At 47.9% G+C, this 20,300-nt stretch overlaps 1 protein-coding gene across 3 annotated transcripts; it reads left to right on the forward strand.

Moving 5' to 3' along the window:
- Nucleotides 1–4,615: 4,615 nt before the first annotated feature.
- ECSIT (ECSIT signaling integrator) lies at nt 4,616–19,051 on the forward strand. Of its 3 annotated transcripts, none has more exons than XM_083185204.1 (8): nt 4,616–4,794; nt 6,077–6,181; nt 7,060–7,432; nt 10,011–10,234; nt 11,182–11,239; nt 13,205–13,350; nt 13,428–13,527; nt 16,703–19,051. In XM_083185204.1, the coding sequence occupies exons 2-8, from the start codon at nt 6,095–6,097 to the stop codon at nt 16,933–16,935; spliced, it is 1,221 nt and encodes a 406-aa protein (XP_083041330.1). In that variant the 5' UTR covers nt 4,616–4,794; nt 6,077–6,094; the 3' UTR covers nt 16,936–19,051. The 3 variants fall into 3 exon arrangements, with proteins under 3 accessions (XP_083041330.1, XP_083041328.1, XP_083041329.1); XM_083185202.1 differs by having other exon boundaries at nt 4,627–4,794; nt 6,077–6,187; nt 16,703–19,050; XM_083185203.1 differs by lacking the exon at nt 4,616–4,794 and adding an exon at nt 4,802–4,915 and having other exon boundaries at nt 6,077–6,187; nt 16,703–19,050.
- Nucleotides 19,052–20,300: the final 1,249 nt, after the last annotated feature.

The following is a 20,300-nucleotide window of genomic DNA, read 5'->3' on the forward strand; positions in this document are numbered from 1 at the left end:
CACAGAAGCCCGCAGTCGCTGAGGCGTGGAAATCTCCATGCAATGAATGCGATCCCTGGCCTCTTCCCTCTCCCTAACTGGAGTCGCCAACCCCTCTCCAGCCCCAAACAGGGGTCCTGCGCATGAGCGCGGTATAGAACATCAGTACTTATAGATCACGGTATAGAACATCAGGCTCCCTTCGCACGAATGGCTCGTGCATGCGTACTGTGGGCCATTGATAATCACCCGTGCTGCGAAAACGCAGCTGTGCGATCAGATCTGAATCAGGCTCCGTGTCAGGTCAGTGCAGACATTCTCCACAATGATGCAGGAGTCCATGGGCCTGATTCAGTTCTGACCGCACAGCTGCGTTTTCGCAGCACGGGTGATTATCAACGGCCCACAGTACGCATGCACGAGCCATTCGTGCGAAGGGAGCCTGATGTTCTATACCGTGCTCTATAAGTACTGATGTTCTATACCGCGCTCTATAAGTACTGATGTTCTATACCGCGCTCTATAAGTACTGATGTTCTATACCGCGCTCATGCGCAGGACCCCTGTTTGGGGCTGGAGAGGGGTTGGCATTTGGGGGGCAGAAATGCAGCATGTTTAGGGATTGTTCTGGAAAACGCAGACGTTCCTCGGCCGTCAGGAGGGAGGGTGCTGACGTCTTCAGCGGCCTCCTTCTCCCCACGGCCACCACAGCGCTGAGTAAGTCCAGACGTATAGGAGAGGAGTCAGTCCTGCTTATTAAATTGGATGCATGACTTCTTCTGATTATGACTGAGGATATTGACGATGAAGGAGGAGATTGCAGGGGCTTGGATCTAACATAGAGAACAGAGCTAGGTAACAGCTGACTGGTTGTTACATTTTTGGCCACATTTTCTGAATTTGATAAAAACTTTTGATGATTGTTCTGCAAGTGACGTAACAGGGAGGAGGTTCCTAGATGGTTAAGATCCTTATCTCTGCTTACTATGGCTTTACAAAGGGTACAAAAGTTGTTGTCTGGATTTGGTACAAATAATTCCACACGAAAAATTTTTATTTGCCAGTCAATGGGGTTTTTCATTCCATGGGCAACAACTGTTTCCACTGATGCCTGATTTATACAAACAACATTCTCCTCACCAACATCCTTATTAGGGCCAGCTACATGATTATATTCTTCCTCTTGTGGCAATTCCTCAGGAGCATCCTCCATTTCTACGTCAGCATGCCGACTTGTGCTGCTCATCCCCACATTTTTTAGAGAGTGCACAAATGGTGGAAAGAGCCCCCTCTTCGAGTACAATATTGGAAAGATCAGGCTCACACATGGCACCCATCATTTTTTGACCCATCTACAGGGAGGGCGTACTTCATCATAAGAGGCAGAACAACAATCCTTAAGGTGCGTACACACGGAGAGATTTGGCAAAAGATCTGGGCGTTCCCGACTTTTGAATGATTGAAACAACCAATCACTCAAATCGTTGCAACAAAATATAATACTGCAGCGTACAAAGCACCCTATATAATTATACAGTCACTAGTATAGACTACAGCACGCCCAGCATTATTACTGCAGAGTACAGTGCAGTGTGTAGAAACATGCCCCTATATTCATTATACACAGTCACTAGTATAGGTGCACAGCCAGCATTAATACTGCAGAGTACAGCAAAAGCGTGCCCCTAACTGTACACAATCACACAATCACTGGTACAGGTGCTAGTGTAGGTGCGTAGCCAGCGGCTGAGGAGAAGCCAGTGATCCACAGAGTCCGCAGCCACACAAAAGCGTGATATTTTACACCAGGGTTGCAGACGTTCTGGCAGGTGTAATATAACCCCGACAGTCTGGATTCCGACAGTCATTAGCCCGATGTCGAAGTCCCGACTGCGGGGACTCAGACAACGGGTAGAGCGCAATGAAGCCCCTTGTGGGCATAGTGTCTCGCCCGACTGCCGGTGAGTCCTCCGGCACCCCTTTCTGGCTGCCCCCTAAGGGATTTTTTTCAAAAAACCTGATTTGTTCATACTTTACCATGGACGTGAGCATGGAGTTAGAGTATAATAGTGTGCAGAGCGCAGCGAGGCCTGTGTCCTAAGCATGGCCAGTGCAACGAGCCATGCGTGGGGATGCGGTAAGCCTTAGACCGGTGGTTCTCAACCTCGGTCCTCAGGACCCCACACAGTTCACGTTTTCCAGGTCACCCGACAGGTGCACTCATTACTGACTGACACATTTCAAAAGATCCACAGGTGGAGCTAATTATTTCACTTGATTCTGTGAGGAGACCTGCAAAACATGCACCGTGTGGGGTCCTGAGGACTGACTTTGAGAACCTGTGCCTTAGACGGTGTCCATGCTGACCTATGTTGACAAAGACACCCCAAAAAATAAATGAAAAAAACTCATGTCAACCTTGGTCAACCCCCCAAAGAAACACAAAAAACTCATGTCAACTTTTTTCATGTTGACATTTTGACCATGCCGAACTTTTGACCCTGTTGACCTTTGACTGTCGACCTAACACCCCACTGATGAAGTCCTAAGGATGAAACGCGTAGGGTCTGAAGTCCACTCTCTACTGTACATTCCGTCTGAAATTAGGAAGTTAACCCTGGAAGCCTTTCTACTGTGAAAACCTACATTTTCATTATAACATTTTAAGACTGGATTCATGTTTCATTACCGTGAATAAAACTGTTATTAAAGAATTTCATTTGATACGGAGGTGATCTCGACAATTAACGTCAACGGAATAAAATTTATTTTGTTTTTTTAATGTACATGTGTGTATGTAATTAGCCACACCAGCCACACACACACACACACACACCCCATCGCCCTGTACACAGCTGCGAATGTGAAAATCATCAATAACAAATATGTAATGTGCTTCTACCAGCTGTAATTTTTATCCTATAATTATCTATTTAGGTGTAATTATGTTTAATAATTGTATTCATGTGCCTGTTATTATCTGTATCTATTGCTATATTCTATCCATGCGTGTCATAGCTGTACGTTGACTGACCGGCACTGCGGAATCTGTGGCATCGGATATAGACAAATGATTACGATGACATCACAGAGCGCCATTTGATCTCTGAGGCTGCTGTGTTCGTACCCCTGCTGTCTCCGGAAAGCTCTGGTGATGCGCTGTTTCCTGTCTGCACAGTACTAACATACCAGGAGATCTTTATGCATAATGCAGGCACTCACATGAACTGGCTCAACAGGTCTGACCGGGCAGAGGAGGACTTGTCTTGTCTGACATTGGGTACTGTGCCAACCAGAACACAAATAAGACAGAAACACTTTAGGGGCGGGCTATACCCGCTGCTCCGGGGAGTTGCAGCCGGACCCGCTGCTCCAGCGAGGGGGGGGGGGGGAGCGGGCGTAGCCCCTTACGACGGTGTGAAGAGTGCCCAGAGGGCGCGATGAATCACCTAGTGTACAATAAATACATAAATTCTTAACATTGTATAGCATACCTCCCAACATACGGAGACACCGGGTCGGGACAGGGCCAATTTTTTGAGTCGTGGCCTATTCTTGCTATGGGGGCGTGGCCTATTATTGGTATGCTGCCGCGAAGCCACGCCCCCATTTTACGCCGCGGTGGGGGCATGCCCAACAGCTCTGTGAGCTGCTGGCCAGCCCCTCTGCCTGCAAGAATAGACGCTGTGCGCATGCGCACAACTTCTATTCATGGACGACAGGGGGGACTCCCAACTGTCCCCCCTCCCACGCCGCAGGACACTGTCGGCGGCGGGAGGGACGCGGGAATGTCCCAAAATACCGGGACGTTCCCGCGATAAGCGGGACAGTTGGGAGGTATGGTATAGTAATCAAAAGCAATACTTTGTGTATACAAAAACAGAGATACTGTGATGTATAACATACTTGTCGACCACACACATGCATCCATTCACCTCCTTCCTCCCTGTCTCCATTGCTGTCTGCAGAGTACAGAAGACAGCAGCGGAGGCTGTGTGCGCCCCCCGCCCAACCTATATGTTGACCGCAGGACGATGCGATCCGGAGGTTGGGCTTTCCCCATTGCTCTTAACGAGAGCCGGATGACAAGGCAAACCCTCTACCCAGGTCCTGCCCGTGTTCTACCCTGTACACGACCTGGGCAGAAGTCCAGTGTAAAGGGACACGGGTTAACCCCTTTTACACCGCCGCTGACCCGGGTCCATGAGGGAAAACCCCAGGTTTTTTTCGGTGGTGTAAAAGGAGTATTTGTGTATCAGACAGTGTTATGATTAGCTTACTGCCTCAAAGCACTGAGGCCATGGGTTCAATTCCTACCCTGTGTGAAGTTTGTATATTCTCCCCATGCTTGCGTGGGTTTACTCAGGGTACTCTGGTTTCCTCCCACAATCCAAAAATATACTGGTAGGTTAATTTGCTCCCACACCAAATTAATCAGATCATCTTAGATAAGCCAGCAAATGGTGGCATATTCTGTTTAATTACATATACCCTGGGGGGGTGTACAGTGCAGAGTAATCATCAACTTATCTGTCACAACACCCACAATCTCTCCCCACCACTCCTCGTCTCTGCTGCAAGTAACAATCCTCTACAGCGGCCATTTTCTCGAAGACCGGAATGGAGCACACAGTGACAGCAGCACACAAGACTGCAAAATGACTGCGCTGACAAAAAGAGTAAGTTCTGCCTCTACTGTTCAGCAATGATTGGCGGAAGAAGCTTTATCGTCACTGTCCAACAAGATGGCGGCGCCCATGGAGCTAAAGTGACACTGAGCTACCACGATATAGATACAACCTGCATAGATCGGAGGTATGTACATCGTCCTGGCATATCAGTGCGTGCCGTGCAGGGCATGTCGCCTGCAGTGTGGGGAGATTCAGTCGTGCCGGCTGCCCTCCACGCATGCTAAAATTGGATTCCAATGTCACGGGTACTTTATAGATGCTAGATTGAATGCTACAGAATGACTGTATTTAATCAGCACAAATAAGAGGGATTAAGGCTATATAAATATATTACCTATTGGCTACTTTATTATATGTCCGCATAGTGTAGCTATATATATCTATGCAGTGTGTGTGATATAGTAAGTATATGGGTTCATAGGAGACTATAGCAGCCAGTGGTGATGGGTTTCCTTGGCGACAATACATTGCATTAGAGGCTGTATGTTCCATTTGCTGCAAGTGAATGCACATGGGTCAGTGGAATGTACTCCATTATCTCATTGCATCACATTGTAGGCCAGATGCACTAAGCTTCGAAAGTGATAAAATGGAGAGTGATAACCAAACCAACCAATCAGCCCCTGCCTGACATTTTTCAAACAGTCTGTGATATGGCAGGTACATACCTCCCAACTTCTGTCCGTATGAAATAGGGACACGGGGCAATATGATTGCTGAGCAATATATTGCCAGCGATCATATTGCCCCGTGTGTACGCACCTTAAGAAATATTTTGTCAGAAAGAGTGAACTAGAATAAGGGCCTCAGTTCCTGCTGGAGCCAGCTGAAAAATAGCCCTGGGTATAATACACAAGTAACATTACTGTGTCATACCTCCCAACTTTTGACCTAAAGAAATAGGGACACTCGCGCGAGCGTCCGAAAAGGGGGTGGGGCGTATGCAAATGAGGGCGCGGCTTATGCTAATTAGCCGCGACCTCATTTTCATACGAGAATAGACGATTTTCTGGTCCTGTCCCGCTGTCCCACCCGCGGCAGGCATTGTCCCGCTGCGGGGGGGTGACAGTTGGGAGACCCCCAATCTAGTAGAATAGACGCTGTGTGCATGCGCACAGCGTCTATTCTCGTATGAAAATGAGCTCGCGGCTAATTAGCATAAGCCGCACCCTCATTTGCATACGCCCCGCCCCAATTATCTCTGCACAAGTAACACCTGCCTCACCTGCAGTGCACATGGTTTTGTCCATCTAAGAAATATTTTGTCAGAAAGAGTGAACTAGAATAAGGGCCTCAGTTCCTGCTGGAGCCTGCTGAAAAATAGCCCTGATTATACCTGCATGAGATGTAACAGTGTCCTAATACAGTTGGGGGGTTAATTTGTTTAAATTTGATTTACATTGCAGCACAGAAATTTGTGAGGAATGAAGACGCTGCGCTGGTTGCGCTCAGCACAGAGTTTGTGCGCTGGGCTTAGATGTGTGCCTAGGATGGAACCACGCCGACAGCAGGTGAATGTGAGTACGCACACACACACACCCCCATGATCCATGTCACACGGGAGTTTTGAACAAAAAACGTGAAAAACGGATGTTGACCGTTTTCATGTCGATCTAATGACCATGTTGATATATTTTAAGTGTCGACCTATAGTGATCGACTTATATGACTTTTGACCTAATGCTTGTAGACCTAATGACCGCATTCCATCAATACTTCAAATTAAATGAATAAGGTAAAAAGGTCTCCAGAACTTACAATCTAAAAGTAAAACGATTGAGGCCTAATAGGATACATTATGGGCCTAATTCAGACCAGTTCGATGTGGGAGCATTTATCGGGCGCTGGCTGCTCGCAGGGTGATTGGCACCCTGCTCGCTGGGCTCTGAACACTGGCAGCCTAGTAAGCAGGTCTGAAATCAGATCCTATGTGTCAACTGTAATGCCATTGGTTGATATAACTTCAAGCCATTGTTGTACAAGCTTAGGAAATGTGTCATATTAATGTACTACGTCATTACTCCTTACTCATAAACACAGACCTCTCTCTGTACGCACACCTCCACGTTGGTGGAACCTAGTTCCTTCGATTAGTCCACTTAGGGCATTTCTGTAAGGAAGACTGCAAGTTTGCAGTCACTCACTGTCTGCTCAAGAAGCCCCTCCCCCTACTGCAGAGTGATGAAAGAGAGGCTGGGACAGAGGTAGATAGCTGTAAGCGCCAGTGATGTCATATATAATAAGCAGAGCAGTTATATACACTTTTCATACGTTTTTAGTAAGACCTAGTGTCTGTATGTGCCCTGTACACATATTTGTATATTGTACCTTTAAAAAAATTGAATATAATACTTTCGGAACGCAATTCAGTTCTCCATTTCCCCTGCAGCCGCAGTTGCTCCGGATGGTCCATACATCACCTCCACCTGACCCACCGAAGGCTGTCCCCCAAACAAGCACTGTCACGATATTCGAAGATGTTTTTGCCAATAAGCAGAGGAATAAAGACTCGTTTGTCCAGGTGCTGGACTTGTTCTGTTCGCGCAGCGTGAGGAGGAGAGGACATGTTGAAATGATCGAGGCCGCCCTCAAGTGGATGCCAAAATTTGGGGTAGAAAAAGACTTGGAGGTTTATAACAAACTGCTTGATGTGTTCCCCAAGGAGGTCTTTGTCCCCAAAAACTTTATCCAGATATTTTTCAACCATTACCCGCGCCAGCAGGAGTGTGCGATCAAGGTGCTTGAACAGATGGAGTACTATGGTAAGTTGTGCTGTTACAGTGACAGAACCATGAATAGCACGGTCATGTACAGGAGACATCGAGTATATCTCTCCCACCACAGGGTGACACAGACAGGAGGGAGCTATGTGACACGGGGTCTGTCCCTCCCACCACAGGGTGACACAGACAGGAGGGAGCTATGTGACATGGGGTCTGTCCCTCCCACCACAGGGTGACACAGGCAGGAGGGAGCTATGTGACATGGGGTCTGTCCCTCCCACCACAGGGTGACACAGACAGGAGGGAGCTATGTGACATGGGGTCTGTCCCTCCCACCACAGGGTGACACAGACAGGAGGGTAGCTATGTGACATGGGGTCTGTCTCTCCCACCACAGGGTGACACAGACAGGAGGGAGCTATGTGACATGGGGTCTGTCTCTCCCACCACAGGGTGACACAGGCAGGAGGGAGCTATGTGACATGGGGTCTGTCCCTCCCACTACAGGGTGACACAGGCAGGAGGGAGCTATGTGACACGGGGTCTGTCCCTCCCACCACAGGGTGACACAGACAGGAGGGAGCTATGTTACATGGGGTCTGTCCCTCCCACCACAGGGTGACACAGACAGGAGGGAGCTATGTGACGTGGGGTCTGTCCCTCCCACCACAGGGTGACACAGACAGGAGGAGCTATGTTACATGGGGTCTGTCCCTCCCACCACAGGGTGACACAGACAGGAGGAGCTATGTGACATGGGGTCTGTCCCTCTCACCACAGGGTGACACAGGCAGGAGTGAGCTATGTGACATGACGTCTGTCCCTCCTACCACAGGGTGACACAGACAGGAGGGGGCTATGTGACATGGGGTCTGTCCCTCTCACCACAGGGTGACACAGGCAGGAGGGAGCTATGTGACATGGCGTCTTTCCCTCCCTCCACAGGGTGACGCAAACAGGTGGGAGCTCTGTGACATGGGGTCTGTCCCTCCCACCACAGGGTGATACAGACAGGAGGGAGCTATATGACGTGGGGTCTGTCCCTCCCACCACAGGGTGACACAGGCAGGAGGGAGCTATGTGACATGGGGTCTGTCCCTCCCACTACAGGGTGACACAGGCAGGAGGGAGCTATGTGACATGGGGTCTTTCTCTCCCTCCACAGGGTGACGCAAACAGGTGGGAGCTCTGTGACATGGGGTCTGTCCCTCCCACCACAGGGTGACACAGGCAGGAGGGAGCTATGTGACGTGGAGTCTGTCCCTCCCACCACAGGGTGACACAGACAGGAGGGGGCTATGTGACATGGGGTCTGTCCCGCTCACCACAGGGTGACACAGGCAGGAGGGATCTATGTGACATGGGGTCTGTCCCTCCCACTACAGGGTGACACAGGCAGGAGGGAGCTATGTGACATGGGGTCTTTCCCTCCCTCCACAGGGTGACGCAAACAGGTGGGATCTATGTGACATGGGGTCTGTCCCTCCCACCACAGGGTGATACAGACAGGAGGGAGCTATATGACGTGGGGTCTGTCCCTCCCACCACAGGGTGACACAGGCAGGAGGGAGCTATGTGACGTGGAGTCTGTCCCTCCCACCACAGGGTGACACAGACAGGAGGGGGCTATGTGACATGGGGTCTGTCCCTCCCACCACAGGGTGACACAGACAGGAGGGAGCTATATGACGTGGGGTGTGTCCCTCCCACCATAGGGTGACCCAGACAGGAGGGGGCTATGTGACATGGAATCTGTCCCTCCCACCGCAGGGTGACACAGGCAGGAGGGAGCTATGTGACATGGGGTCTGTCCCTCCCACCGCAGGGTGACCCAGACAGGATGGAGCTATGTGACATGGGGTCTGTCCCTCCTACCACAGGGTGACACAGGCAGGAGAGAGCTATGTGACATGGCTCCTGCCCCTCCCACTACAGGGTGACACAGACAGGAGGGAGCTATGTGACATGAGTTCTGTCCCTCCCACCACAGGGTGACACAGGCAGGAGGGAGCTATGTGACATGGGGTCTGTCCCTCCCACCACAGGGTGACAGAGACAGGAGGGAGCTATGTGACATGAGGTCTGTCCCTCCCACCACAGGGTGACACAGACAGGAGGGAGCTATGTGACATGAGGTCTGTCCCTCCCACCACAGGGTGACACAGAGAGGAGGGAGCTATGTGATATGGGGTCTGTCCCTCCCACCACAGGGTGACACAGACAGGAGGGAGCTATGTGACATGGGGTCTGTCCCTCCCACCACAGGGTGACACAGTCAGGAGGGAGCTATGTGACATGGGGTCTGTCCCTCCCACCACAGGGTGACACAGACAGGAGGGAGCTATGTGACATGGGGTCTGTCCCTCCCACCACAGGGTGACACAGAGAGGAGGGAGCTATGTGACATGGGGTCTGTCCCTCCCACCACAGGATGACACAGGCAGGAGGGAGCTATGTGACATGGGGTCTGTCCCTCCCACCACAGGGTGACACAGACAGGAGGGAGCTATGTGACATGGGGTCTGTCCCTCCCACCACAGGGTGACCCAGACAGGAGGGGGCTATGTGACATGGTATCTGTCCATCTGAGCTGGCAGTAATAAGCTTTATCTTTTAGGTGTAACACCCAACAATCACACCCGCTTCCTCCTGATACAGACATTTGGAAAGCTCAGCCATCCTTTGAAAAAGTATCAGCGGATCATGTACTGGTTCCCCCGGTTTAAATACGCCAACCCTTACCCAGTACCTGCCGGCATAGAAGTGGATCCCGTCGCTATGGCGAAGCTGTGCCTGGAGCGTATAGCAGCAGACAGGGATGCCCGCGTTACAGTCTATCAGGTGATTTGCAACATTCTGTATAGAGCTGATTTGTTATTGTCATTACATTATTGGGTATTGGTGATACGTTCACAGTATGTGTTACCAGGCTTTGCTGTGTGGGTATTGTACGGCATACGTCATAATCATGGGGCAGGAGGAGAATACAGCATTTACCATGGTCTATCATGCGGACTGTGTAGAAACAATTTGTGCAATGTTCTAATTAATAAAATTGTGTGATGGGAAATCTTATTTATCATTTAGATTTCACTATTTGTCATTTCTCCTATGGGGGCACTGGATTGGGGCGGGGCATAGAGTGCAGTGGCCAACAAATGCTTAAGCTCCTCCCCATAACACATTTTTAGCTGTCATGCCCCTCCCCTTTATGCCCAATTAGCTGTTGGTTTTGGGGGGGAGGGGGGGGGGTTTAACTCCGCCGTAGTTGAGTGCGTGTTCTCTTTCCATAGGCTGGCGCTACCGCAATACATTGTGACCAGAATCCATAGTGGGTGTAAGGTGGGGTCTCCGCTCGGGTTTACCTTTTACAGCATCTCAGATCTGGGGTTGGGGTTTGTCCCATGGACTGCTGCTGTCTCAAAGTGCTGGGGAATATTTCCAGGGCTCGGCCTGCAGAAGGGACTCTACGAAATATCTGTTCCTGCCTTAAATGTCACTTTGCCTGTAGTGACCAAGTGCCATATCACGTGACCTCTTCTATCACGTGACCAGATCATGCAACACTTGCAGCACACCTGAGATCAAATGTGGAGGAACATGCAATGGGCACAATGTTGTCTCCCTAACCGGATGCCTAACTCTCCTAGTCTGGAGGAAATGATGCTCTCATTACATTACATTACATACAGCTTGTAATACTCCTATAGATAACACTAATGTTGTCGCTGATTGGTTACTACTCTGACAATCACCTCAGTGGGTTTTTCGTTTTTTTTTTTTTAAAGTTACCATCAACAGAAGAGTGTGAGGATGGGACGGTTCAAGAGCACACACATCTTGTGGGTATGTACCTCTGTATTATAGAACATTGCACGGGGAACTCCATTTCCTGTCGCCCCATCCCATCTGAGGTGTAAACCCTTTTCTGTCCCTCCATGTCATCTGTATTATTATTATTATAGTTTATTTACATGGTGCCACAAGGGTTCCGCAGCACCTAACACATAAATGAGCAAAAAAAAGAAAACAATTAAAGCAATTATTAGGGTGGCAGATAGATATATATATGTGTGTGTGTGTGTATGTACTGTATGTATGTAAAGTACTTGAGGTATTAACGTAGTTAATGGGTGAAACACACAATAATTGAGTCCACAACTGCAAAAAGGGACCACTGCTGCTTTGTGCGCTCTGTTGTAATGTCTGTGCGCACGCTCGTCGAGTTGTGTGCGTACGCACAGCTTAGAGGGAACACTGGTGAAGACTGTTCCTGTACCCCATCTGTGTGAGGGAACGTTGTGAGGCACCGACCGTTTCTTGTTTCCCATCTATGTGATGGAACGTTGTGAGGTGGAGACTGTTCCTGTACCCCATCTGTGTGATGGAACGTTGTGAGGTGGAGACTGTTCCTGTTACCCCATCTATGTGATGGAATGTTGTGAGGTGGAGACTGTTCCTGTACCCCATCTGTGTGATGGAACGTTGTGAGGTGGAGACTGTTCCTTTACCACATCTGTGTGATGGAACGTTGTGAGGTGGAGACTGTTCCTGTACCCCATCTGTGTGATGGAACGTTGTGAGATGGAGACTGTTCCTGTACCCCATCTATGTGATGGAACGTTGTGAGGTGGAGACTGTTCCTGTACCCCATCTGTGTGAGGGAACGTTGTGAGGTGGAGACTGTTCCTGTACCCCATCTGTGTGAGGGAACGTTGTGAGGCACCGACCGTTTCTTGTTTCCTATCTATGTGAAGGAATGTTGTGAGGCAGAGACTGTTCCAGTACCCCTTCTGTGTGATAAGTCCATTGACCATAGAATATTGTAAGCGATATATGACTAAAGAATTATCCGGAAGAAAGCACCAATAATCCTCTATTTTGCACCCATATACACCAACTTGTGTCCTTTAATTGTGGTACACACAATTTCAGCAAAGCCCCAGGCTCTGTGTATGCGACGTTTCCAGCAGATCCTCACTAACACTGCAGTTTTGACTGGTGGACTAGGATCAGTGGAATCTAAAACATCAATTGTGATAAAACCACAGAGACATTCTATATCCAAATACCACACACAAGCCACAGAGACGGCGTAGATAGTGTAACGGTGACCAGATAATATCACTGTACATATATAGACTAGAAAAAAGGAGGGCGGCACTCATGGATTTTGAAGTGAAAAAAAAACGTTATTGCAAAAGGTGTCACAAAGTCCGACGTTTCGAGGCTCTTTGGCCTCTTTTTCATCTTTTTCAAGGAGTGAACTATACACACACACACACACATATATATATATATATATATATATATATATATATATATATATATATAGCGCAGCAGAGTCCGCGCCCCCTTATTGGAACCTTTTTTCATATATATTTTTATATATATATATATTTATATATATATATAGTGGAGTGAAGAACAGGCGGCACTCAGAGGTCTTTTCAAATACGTGTATTCAAGCAGAAAGGCTTAACGTTTCGGAGCAAAGCTCCTTTGTCAAAAGCGTGCGTCTCACCGCACGCTTTTGACAAAGGAGCTTTGCTCCGAAACGTTAAGCCTTTCTGCTTGAATACACGTATTTGAAAAGACCTCTGAGTGCCGCCTGTTCTTCACTCCACTACCCATACCTAGAGAGGGCACCGGGGCAGCTGCAAAAGGGGACCGGAGAGTGCCAGGCCGCAATCCCACTAACTATTTATATATATATATATATATTTATATATATCAGAGACTGCTGCCACCTTCTGGGAGGGAGCGTTTCAAAGAACCTTTTGACATCACTTTGTCTCTGGTTTATGACAGGTATTCAGTCACCCTATCAGATGTCCCTCCTTGCTGAGCATGACCGCAGCTATCCTGTCATTGTGGAAGGGCCGTTTCCCTTGTGGCTGAAGAAGATTTGTGTGCATTACTACATCCTGCGGGCTGAGCCGGCTGCTCAGAAGAAGGTGAGTGAATATTGCCCTCCGCATGTTCCCAGGGCCTGCTAGTGTGTGCAGAGGCATGACTCCAACTCTCTTTCCAGGTGGAGTTAGACCCGGAACGGTGTTTCTATTACCCCCTGCAGTTGGATCTGGACCTGGAGAGGGATCTTGGGGATGATTACACCTTTGATGTGGATGATGGTGAGATGGATTCATTGGTTGCTGTCTGCCTGCCTTGTAACTTGGAGCAGTGGGGGCAGTCCTGTAGCAAGATGTGGCAAAGAATGGGTTAATGTGGAACTAAAAGGCCAAAGCGGGTGATATGGGGCAGATTGGGGGGTGGGGTCTGAGTAGGCTCCACCCCTGATCATGTGTGAATGTTGGGGAAGTAAAGTGAAAAGACTTGTATGAGTTTTATCAACTCTACTCTGTTGCGGCAGCAGTGATGTCACAGTGGGCGGGGCTGCGCTGGCTCCCTACTAAAAGAACTGATACATCCTAAAGCAAAAAAAGGGCCAGTAACTTTGCACTTGGACTAAACCTTGTTGTGGTTCAAAGCGAGGGGGCGGGTGGGGTCCAGATGTCCAAGGTGCAGAGCTATATAGATGTAAGGGGCATGTCCTAACTCAAATATAAATTACAGTGTAATAGCAAAGCTATCCAGCATTTGTGGGCTCCAGGTGAAAGTAGCCAAGGGGTGGTGGACATTCACATAAGTATGGCACTGTGTAGTATATATTCTTGTGGCAGATGATCCGTAAAGAAACAAGGCTGCCACAAATTGAGGGCATGATTTTAAATATGCCACAAACAGAACCCTGTAGTGACCCTACTCTTGCCCCTGCACACATTATCGCGTCGGCCCATTACATAGGCGGCCTGAAGCGGCGCAAGGACAGAGCCAGGAGGCGGGGCTTTCATAGGCTTTGTCTGCACTTTACACCAACAAGGGCCTTTGTTGTACTTGTACTTGTGTTGTACTTTACAGTGTGTCGGTCTGGTATCATCCTATAGAAACACAAGATATGCTACTGGGGTCTATGGTATAAGATGGCCATAATGGGATAAGATCTTAGCTGGAATAGTACAGTACTGTTGGACAGCATGTTATCCATCTGCAACCAGAGTAGTTAAGCTCTCTGCCACTAGGGGGAGCACAGGAGACCTGTCATACATCTGAGCCTTGTCATGTCACCTTATTATAGGAAACAAGGTTATATAATCCAACCGCCGCCCTGTTTCCCATGTACAATGAACATTTAATAAACTAATGACATGAGCAGAATAGGAATTTACCCTTCACTGTACTCACCCTGATGGAGGGTAAAATGTTAATTCTAGAGGTTTTTTCCCTCGGGAGAACTTTCTTCCTTTACCCATTGTGTGCAGGGAAGGGGGATGCAGTGTGTGTTGCCCTAGCAGCAGGAACTGTTGGCTTATATAGCTGTACGGTGATTGGTCAGACCATCTCCACCCAGCTGTTGTGGAACTACAAGTTCCATCATGCCTTGCCACAGTTTTGCTATTAGGTAATGCTAAACTATGGCAAGGCATGCTGGGATGTGTAGTTTCACAACAGCTGGAGGGCCACCATTTGGCCATGGCTGCTATAGGGTGTTTCTCCGTCAAGCTCAGCACTAGGGGGCGCTGCTATACACTATCTATAAAGCAGGTTTCCTATTTTGTTATCATGGACTTATACAATTTTAATTTTGTGTATTGAAGATATGGCACCCATTGTATCAAAACCGAGTAAAAATATTGGACGTGCGCCACAAATCCGTTTATGGGTGTGTTTTGCTCCCAGTCGTTCTCCCAGTGTAGGCTCACTGTGCAAAAGTGTCATCGTTCTATCATATTCCAGCCTGTTGCCACTTTATAGCCAGCCTTCAATCGCCCCAAACTGTCCATTTGTATAATGGGGTAAAGTATGTCTAGAGCTGAGCACACAACCATAAGGATAAGATACATGTTCCCTGAAACTACAAGACAGGAACTGATATCCGCCAGCTCCGAGCCCGTGTGGTTATCGGATCCTTGGCAAATACATAGCTGAGCGTGAGGGCAAAGAGCCAGGAACAACCAAAACTACCGGGCCTTCTGTGTCTAGCAATCTCATTGGTCATCTCACTTTAAGTCAATGAAACCTTTTCTATATCTCCCCAAACTGAGCTGGGTATTGGTGATAGGGTGAACACAATGAAGGTAGACAGGGTCGGAATGTTGACACAAACATTGTCGACAATGGGACGGTCGACATGATTTTTTCACTTTTTTTTTTTGGCCCGCATTTCGTCTAAGTGTACAGCGTCCCCTCGCATGAATCACTGCGCTCGGCACACTATTATATTCTCCCTTCACACCCCAGTAAATGGTAGGATATGTAATACCGCCTGTCGGCTCAAAAAAAAGAAGTGAAAAACATCATGTTTTGACTGTCGACCTAATGCTTGTATCGACCTGCCAACCCGGTCGACGTATTCAATGTGTCGAAGTAAGCCCTGTCAAACTTTAGTGGTCGACTTAACGACCATATCCCACTGAGCTCCCTCCTGTAGTAAGCTGGGACCAGTCTCAGTAACATAGTGATCATTCTAGCACCCGCTATCTTTGAAAACCCATGCAGTTCCTGTTCCCTGCCTGGGGTGTCGCTGTCTGCTGTAGTGCTTCTAGCACAGTGTGGTCTGTAAATCAGCACTGATATGCAAACCAGACCTGTGCTAGAAACCCCACAGCAGACAGCGACACCCCAGGCAGGGAACAGGAACTGCGTGGGTTTTCCAGCGAAAATGCAACCACTGTCATAATCCATATCCTTCTGCGGGGCTATTGTAATGCCGCTGCCACCGCCCCTGCCGGGACCTCATTTGCCGCTTTTGTAGCAGGTTGCCGCACCTTGTCTGCGGTTCCGCTCCCCTGTCCCCTCTTGGCTTCTGCTTCCTTCTAATCTAAACAGACCATCACAAACTGTCCGCACCCATACAGCAGACAGTTTTTTGAGTACATTATGTCTCAAACACTGTCTGCTGTATGGGGGGGCGGACATTTTGTGATGGTCCGTTTTCATTAGAAGCTGGAGCCCGGGACCTCAGACAATGTGCGGGAACCTACTGAAGTGGCTTTTGGAGGGGTAAGGCGGGGGGGGGGGCAGGTGAGTGCTGCCAACATTTCGGGGGCGCAAAAGTTGTAGTTAAGCCACTGATATACTTCACTTTTAAGAATGAACGTTTTTTGTTTGTTTTAAATGAAATATTTCAACAGCCAAAAATTAGTCTGTTATAATAAAATTATTTTATAATAAAACCATTTTTTTCTCACAATATGATGACATTTTAATAATAATTTTATAATTTGCTTTCTATTCCCATGTGCACAGTGGAAGAAGGTCCGGTGTACGCCATGTGCATGGTCGGTTCTGGAAATGAAAAATCGCTGCTGAAGTGGATTCAAGGACTTGAAGAGACTAACCCAGTACTTGCACAACTTCCTGTCCTTTTCCGCCTGAGCTCAGGCACACAGGAAGTCAGCGCTCCCACCAAGGAAGAGGACAAGTCGCAACAGAAAGAGGAGGAGTCCAGACAACCGGGGCACCGGCAAATGGAGCAGTAACATACTGTGCCGACTTGTGGCCCCAGCTATAAAGACTGAGCACCATTGTGATAACCAAGGTTTTGGTCAATTACAGTGTATTAAATATTTCAGGTGCATCAGTGAGCGTGGCTAAAATAATAGATGAGGATTGTTGTCCACAAACATTTGTCACCCTGTGGATGGTCCTCCAGCTAATGCTCAGACAGGACTACCCCCTCCAGGTAATGCTCAGACTGGATACCCCTCCAGGTAATGTTCAGACGGGGCCCCCTCCAGTTAGTGTATAGGTAGATGTGGGTGTTTCTCATGAAAACTAATGCAGGCCTTCTATTTGATAAAACCTCATTGTAAGCAGCATATGTAACATAAATGATAAATACTAGAAAAGCTCAAATTTTAAGATGCGTAAATAGGTAATTATACATGAATCGTAGTGATGCTGAGAAAGAACTTGATAGAACTCTCTGCAAATAATACAGGAGGTAAAGCAGACTGAAAGTAACAATGGTGTCAGCCTTTCCCTCTAACTACAACCTTTCATAGACATACTGTATATTGTACATTACACATGCCCGGGTGTCATTGCTCGGTTGTTTGTTGTGAATAACCTGTAACAGATGGACGGTATAGACCACGGAATCCGGTTTCTCGGCATGCTTCAGAACCTGTTAGTTAGGCAGGTGGGGCAGATGTAACATGTGCAGAGAGAGTTAGATTTGGGGGGAGTTATTTTGTTTCTGTGCAGGGTAAATACTGTCTGCTTTATTTGTACACTACAATTTAGATTTCAGTTTGAACACACCCCTCCCAATCTAACGCTCTGCACATGTTACATCTGCCCCACGTACAGCGCAGCATGGTTTTGTCCATCTGCAAAAATTGCAGCCTTGCTATCCGGTTAGAATTACGCCTACTGTGTGTCCCAGCTGTACAGGTTCCTCTGGGGATCCGGATGACTCAGACGACCTCTAGCTAGAAAGTCAATAGTTCAACATTGTCAAAAGATTGAAAGGGTTAACATGAAGTTTTTCACAATTTAAAATCATCTACATCAGGCATGTTGGTCTCCAAATGGGAATGGTAAAGTGTATCAAGCGCAGCAGTAGCAGAGCAAGGCACCTGACCTGAAGCATGGCGAGGGAAGCACTATAATAATTTGGGGTCCGCCTACTCAGGTGTCGACATTGACACCAAAAAAAAAGATAAACTAATTGAACTTTGGTTTATAGCGGATGTTCCCAGCCGGTTCCCGCAACCACAAGATATCAGCTGGTCTGGAATCAGCTCTCACATCCTATGAACAGGTGGGGGTCAGCTGGATCTCATTTTGTCCCATTTTTACATGTTGGGATAGGGACAGCCATCGATGATTCCACATCATCAATGGCTTATGGCCAATGTAGAATAGTTTTGCCATCAATGGTAGAGAACCAGATGGTTTCCCTCCATCCATGTCAAGCATAAACCAATTGTTTTTTTTCCACAAGGGGCCAGGACACTGAGCATAGCTCCTCCCCTGACACCCATGAAGCCATGCCCCATGTTTTGATTGGCCCGCAGGCCAATCAGTCAAAGAAAATGGTCATCCATTGCAAAGTATACCACTATCTATGGCCAGTTGCACTTTGCTAACAATGGCCATCCCTATTGCATACCCTCCAACATCTTCTGGGCAAAAATTGGTACACATTCGGAAGGGGCATGGCCACTGGCAAAATTGCACCAGAGCTTATGCAGCCCACACACGCATCGATTTAAGAATGCGTTTTGTACTTTTAAAGTACAAAACGCATCGCGCGTACGATTATCGTGTTGTATTAGCGCGGCGTGTGCGACGCGATGCTGTGCTATGCGCGTTCCCGGGGGCCGATTTTAGATGTCCAAAAAAGTATGTGCAGCAGGTACTTTTTAGGACATTATCGCATAGCATCGGGCTCAGCATTATACAGGCATACGAGCCGATGCTATACGATGTTTTTTTTTTTTTTTTTTGGAAATAATTACATACAAATTGGTATCAACAACTTTATTGCAGGTTTGAAACATGTGAACTCGAACAAAATAAAGGTCAGAAAAAGCCAGTGAAAAAATGTGCTTAAATCGCACAGCATCGCATCGCAGACAGCAAAAAAACCATCACATCGGGTCATGCTTAATTCTGGCAGAAAAATTGTAAAGAACCATTGTACAGCCAAAAACGCATAGCACTGAAATCGGTGCGTGTGTGGGCACCATTAGGTTTCATGAATGTAGTCTAATACCATCCTCTTCTATTGGTTGCAGTGCCATGTTTTGATTGGTTAGCGCCGTCGTCAGTCAGGAGAAAAATGAGGGGGATGGATTTGGTGGGTGCTGATTGGCTAATGGTGCTGTCAGTCAGGCTAGCTGAGAGGCAGTATGAAAACCAAAGGTGTTATCTGTGCACAGAGTTTCTTAACTTTTATGGGCGTTATGTGCAGCCAGCGCTGCTGGTTCTTCAGGGCTCCAGCTGCCGCTCACCCCAGATGAGCGCTGGAGGTTACAGGTGCCTGCGGTCTTGTTATAGAGAGCACGCAGCTCCGTTGGGAACATTCACTGGTCTGCAGCTAAGAGACAGGGTGGGTGGGTGGAGTGACGATTGGCCATCAGAGCTGTCACGCAGGATCAGGCTGCAGTTACCACTAGTTAGCATTGAGAGGAGTGGACTGAAGCGTCGCCTCCCGGCCCCCTGCTGTGTGATTGGGGGCCAGATTCTCTAAGCTTCAAAAGTGATAACATGGAGAGTGATAAACAGCCAGCCAATCAGCTCTTACCTGCCATGTCACAGGCTGTTTTTGAAAAATATCAGACAGGAACTGATTGGCTGGCTGTTTATCACTCTCCAGTTTATCAATTTTGAAGCTTAGAGAATCTGGCCCTTTATGCGGTGCAAACCTCGCTCTGCAGCCTGCCCCTCTTTCCTGGGGCCACCTCCAATAACACCACCACTGATTAACTGTGTACGCCAAAAACTGGTACATTCAGTGCACTTTTATTTAGCCAGTACAGACCGTAAAAAAAACGGTACTGTACCGGCAAAAACGGTACAGTTGGAGAGTAAGCTATTGTAAGGTTTCGGCCACTATAGCTGCTTATAGGAGATACAGAAGGGAAAACAACGTCCTTTCGAGGTAGAAGAGGAGCGAGGCAGACAGGTGCCTAATAGGTCTAATAATGTGGAAAATATTAGTGCAGAGCTAAGCTTATATAGGTTCATCTGTATGTCTTTTGGTATTATCTATATTGATTGCAGTTGTGTAGCCATTATAGAGATATGACTAGGGTTACCACCTCATCCCTTAAATTCTGGACACATCAATTACACAGGTTCTGTGGCTGATTAAAACCAGGTGAAATGGAGTCTT

This window comes from Crinia signifera, chromosome 4, assembly GCF_055691185.1.
Source record: "Crinia signifera chromosome 4, ASM5569118v1, whole genome shotgun sequence".
Taxonomy (NCBI): domain Eukaryota; kingdom Metazoa; phylum Chordata; class Amphibia; order Anura; family Myobatrachidae; genus Crinia; species Crinia signifera.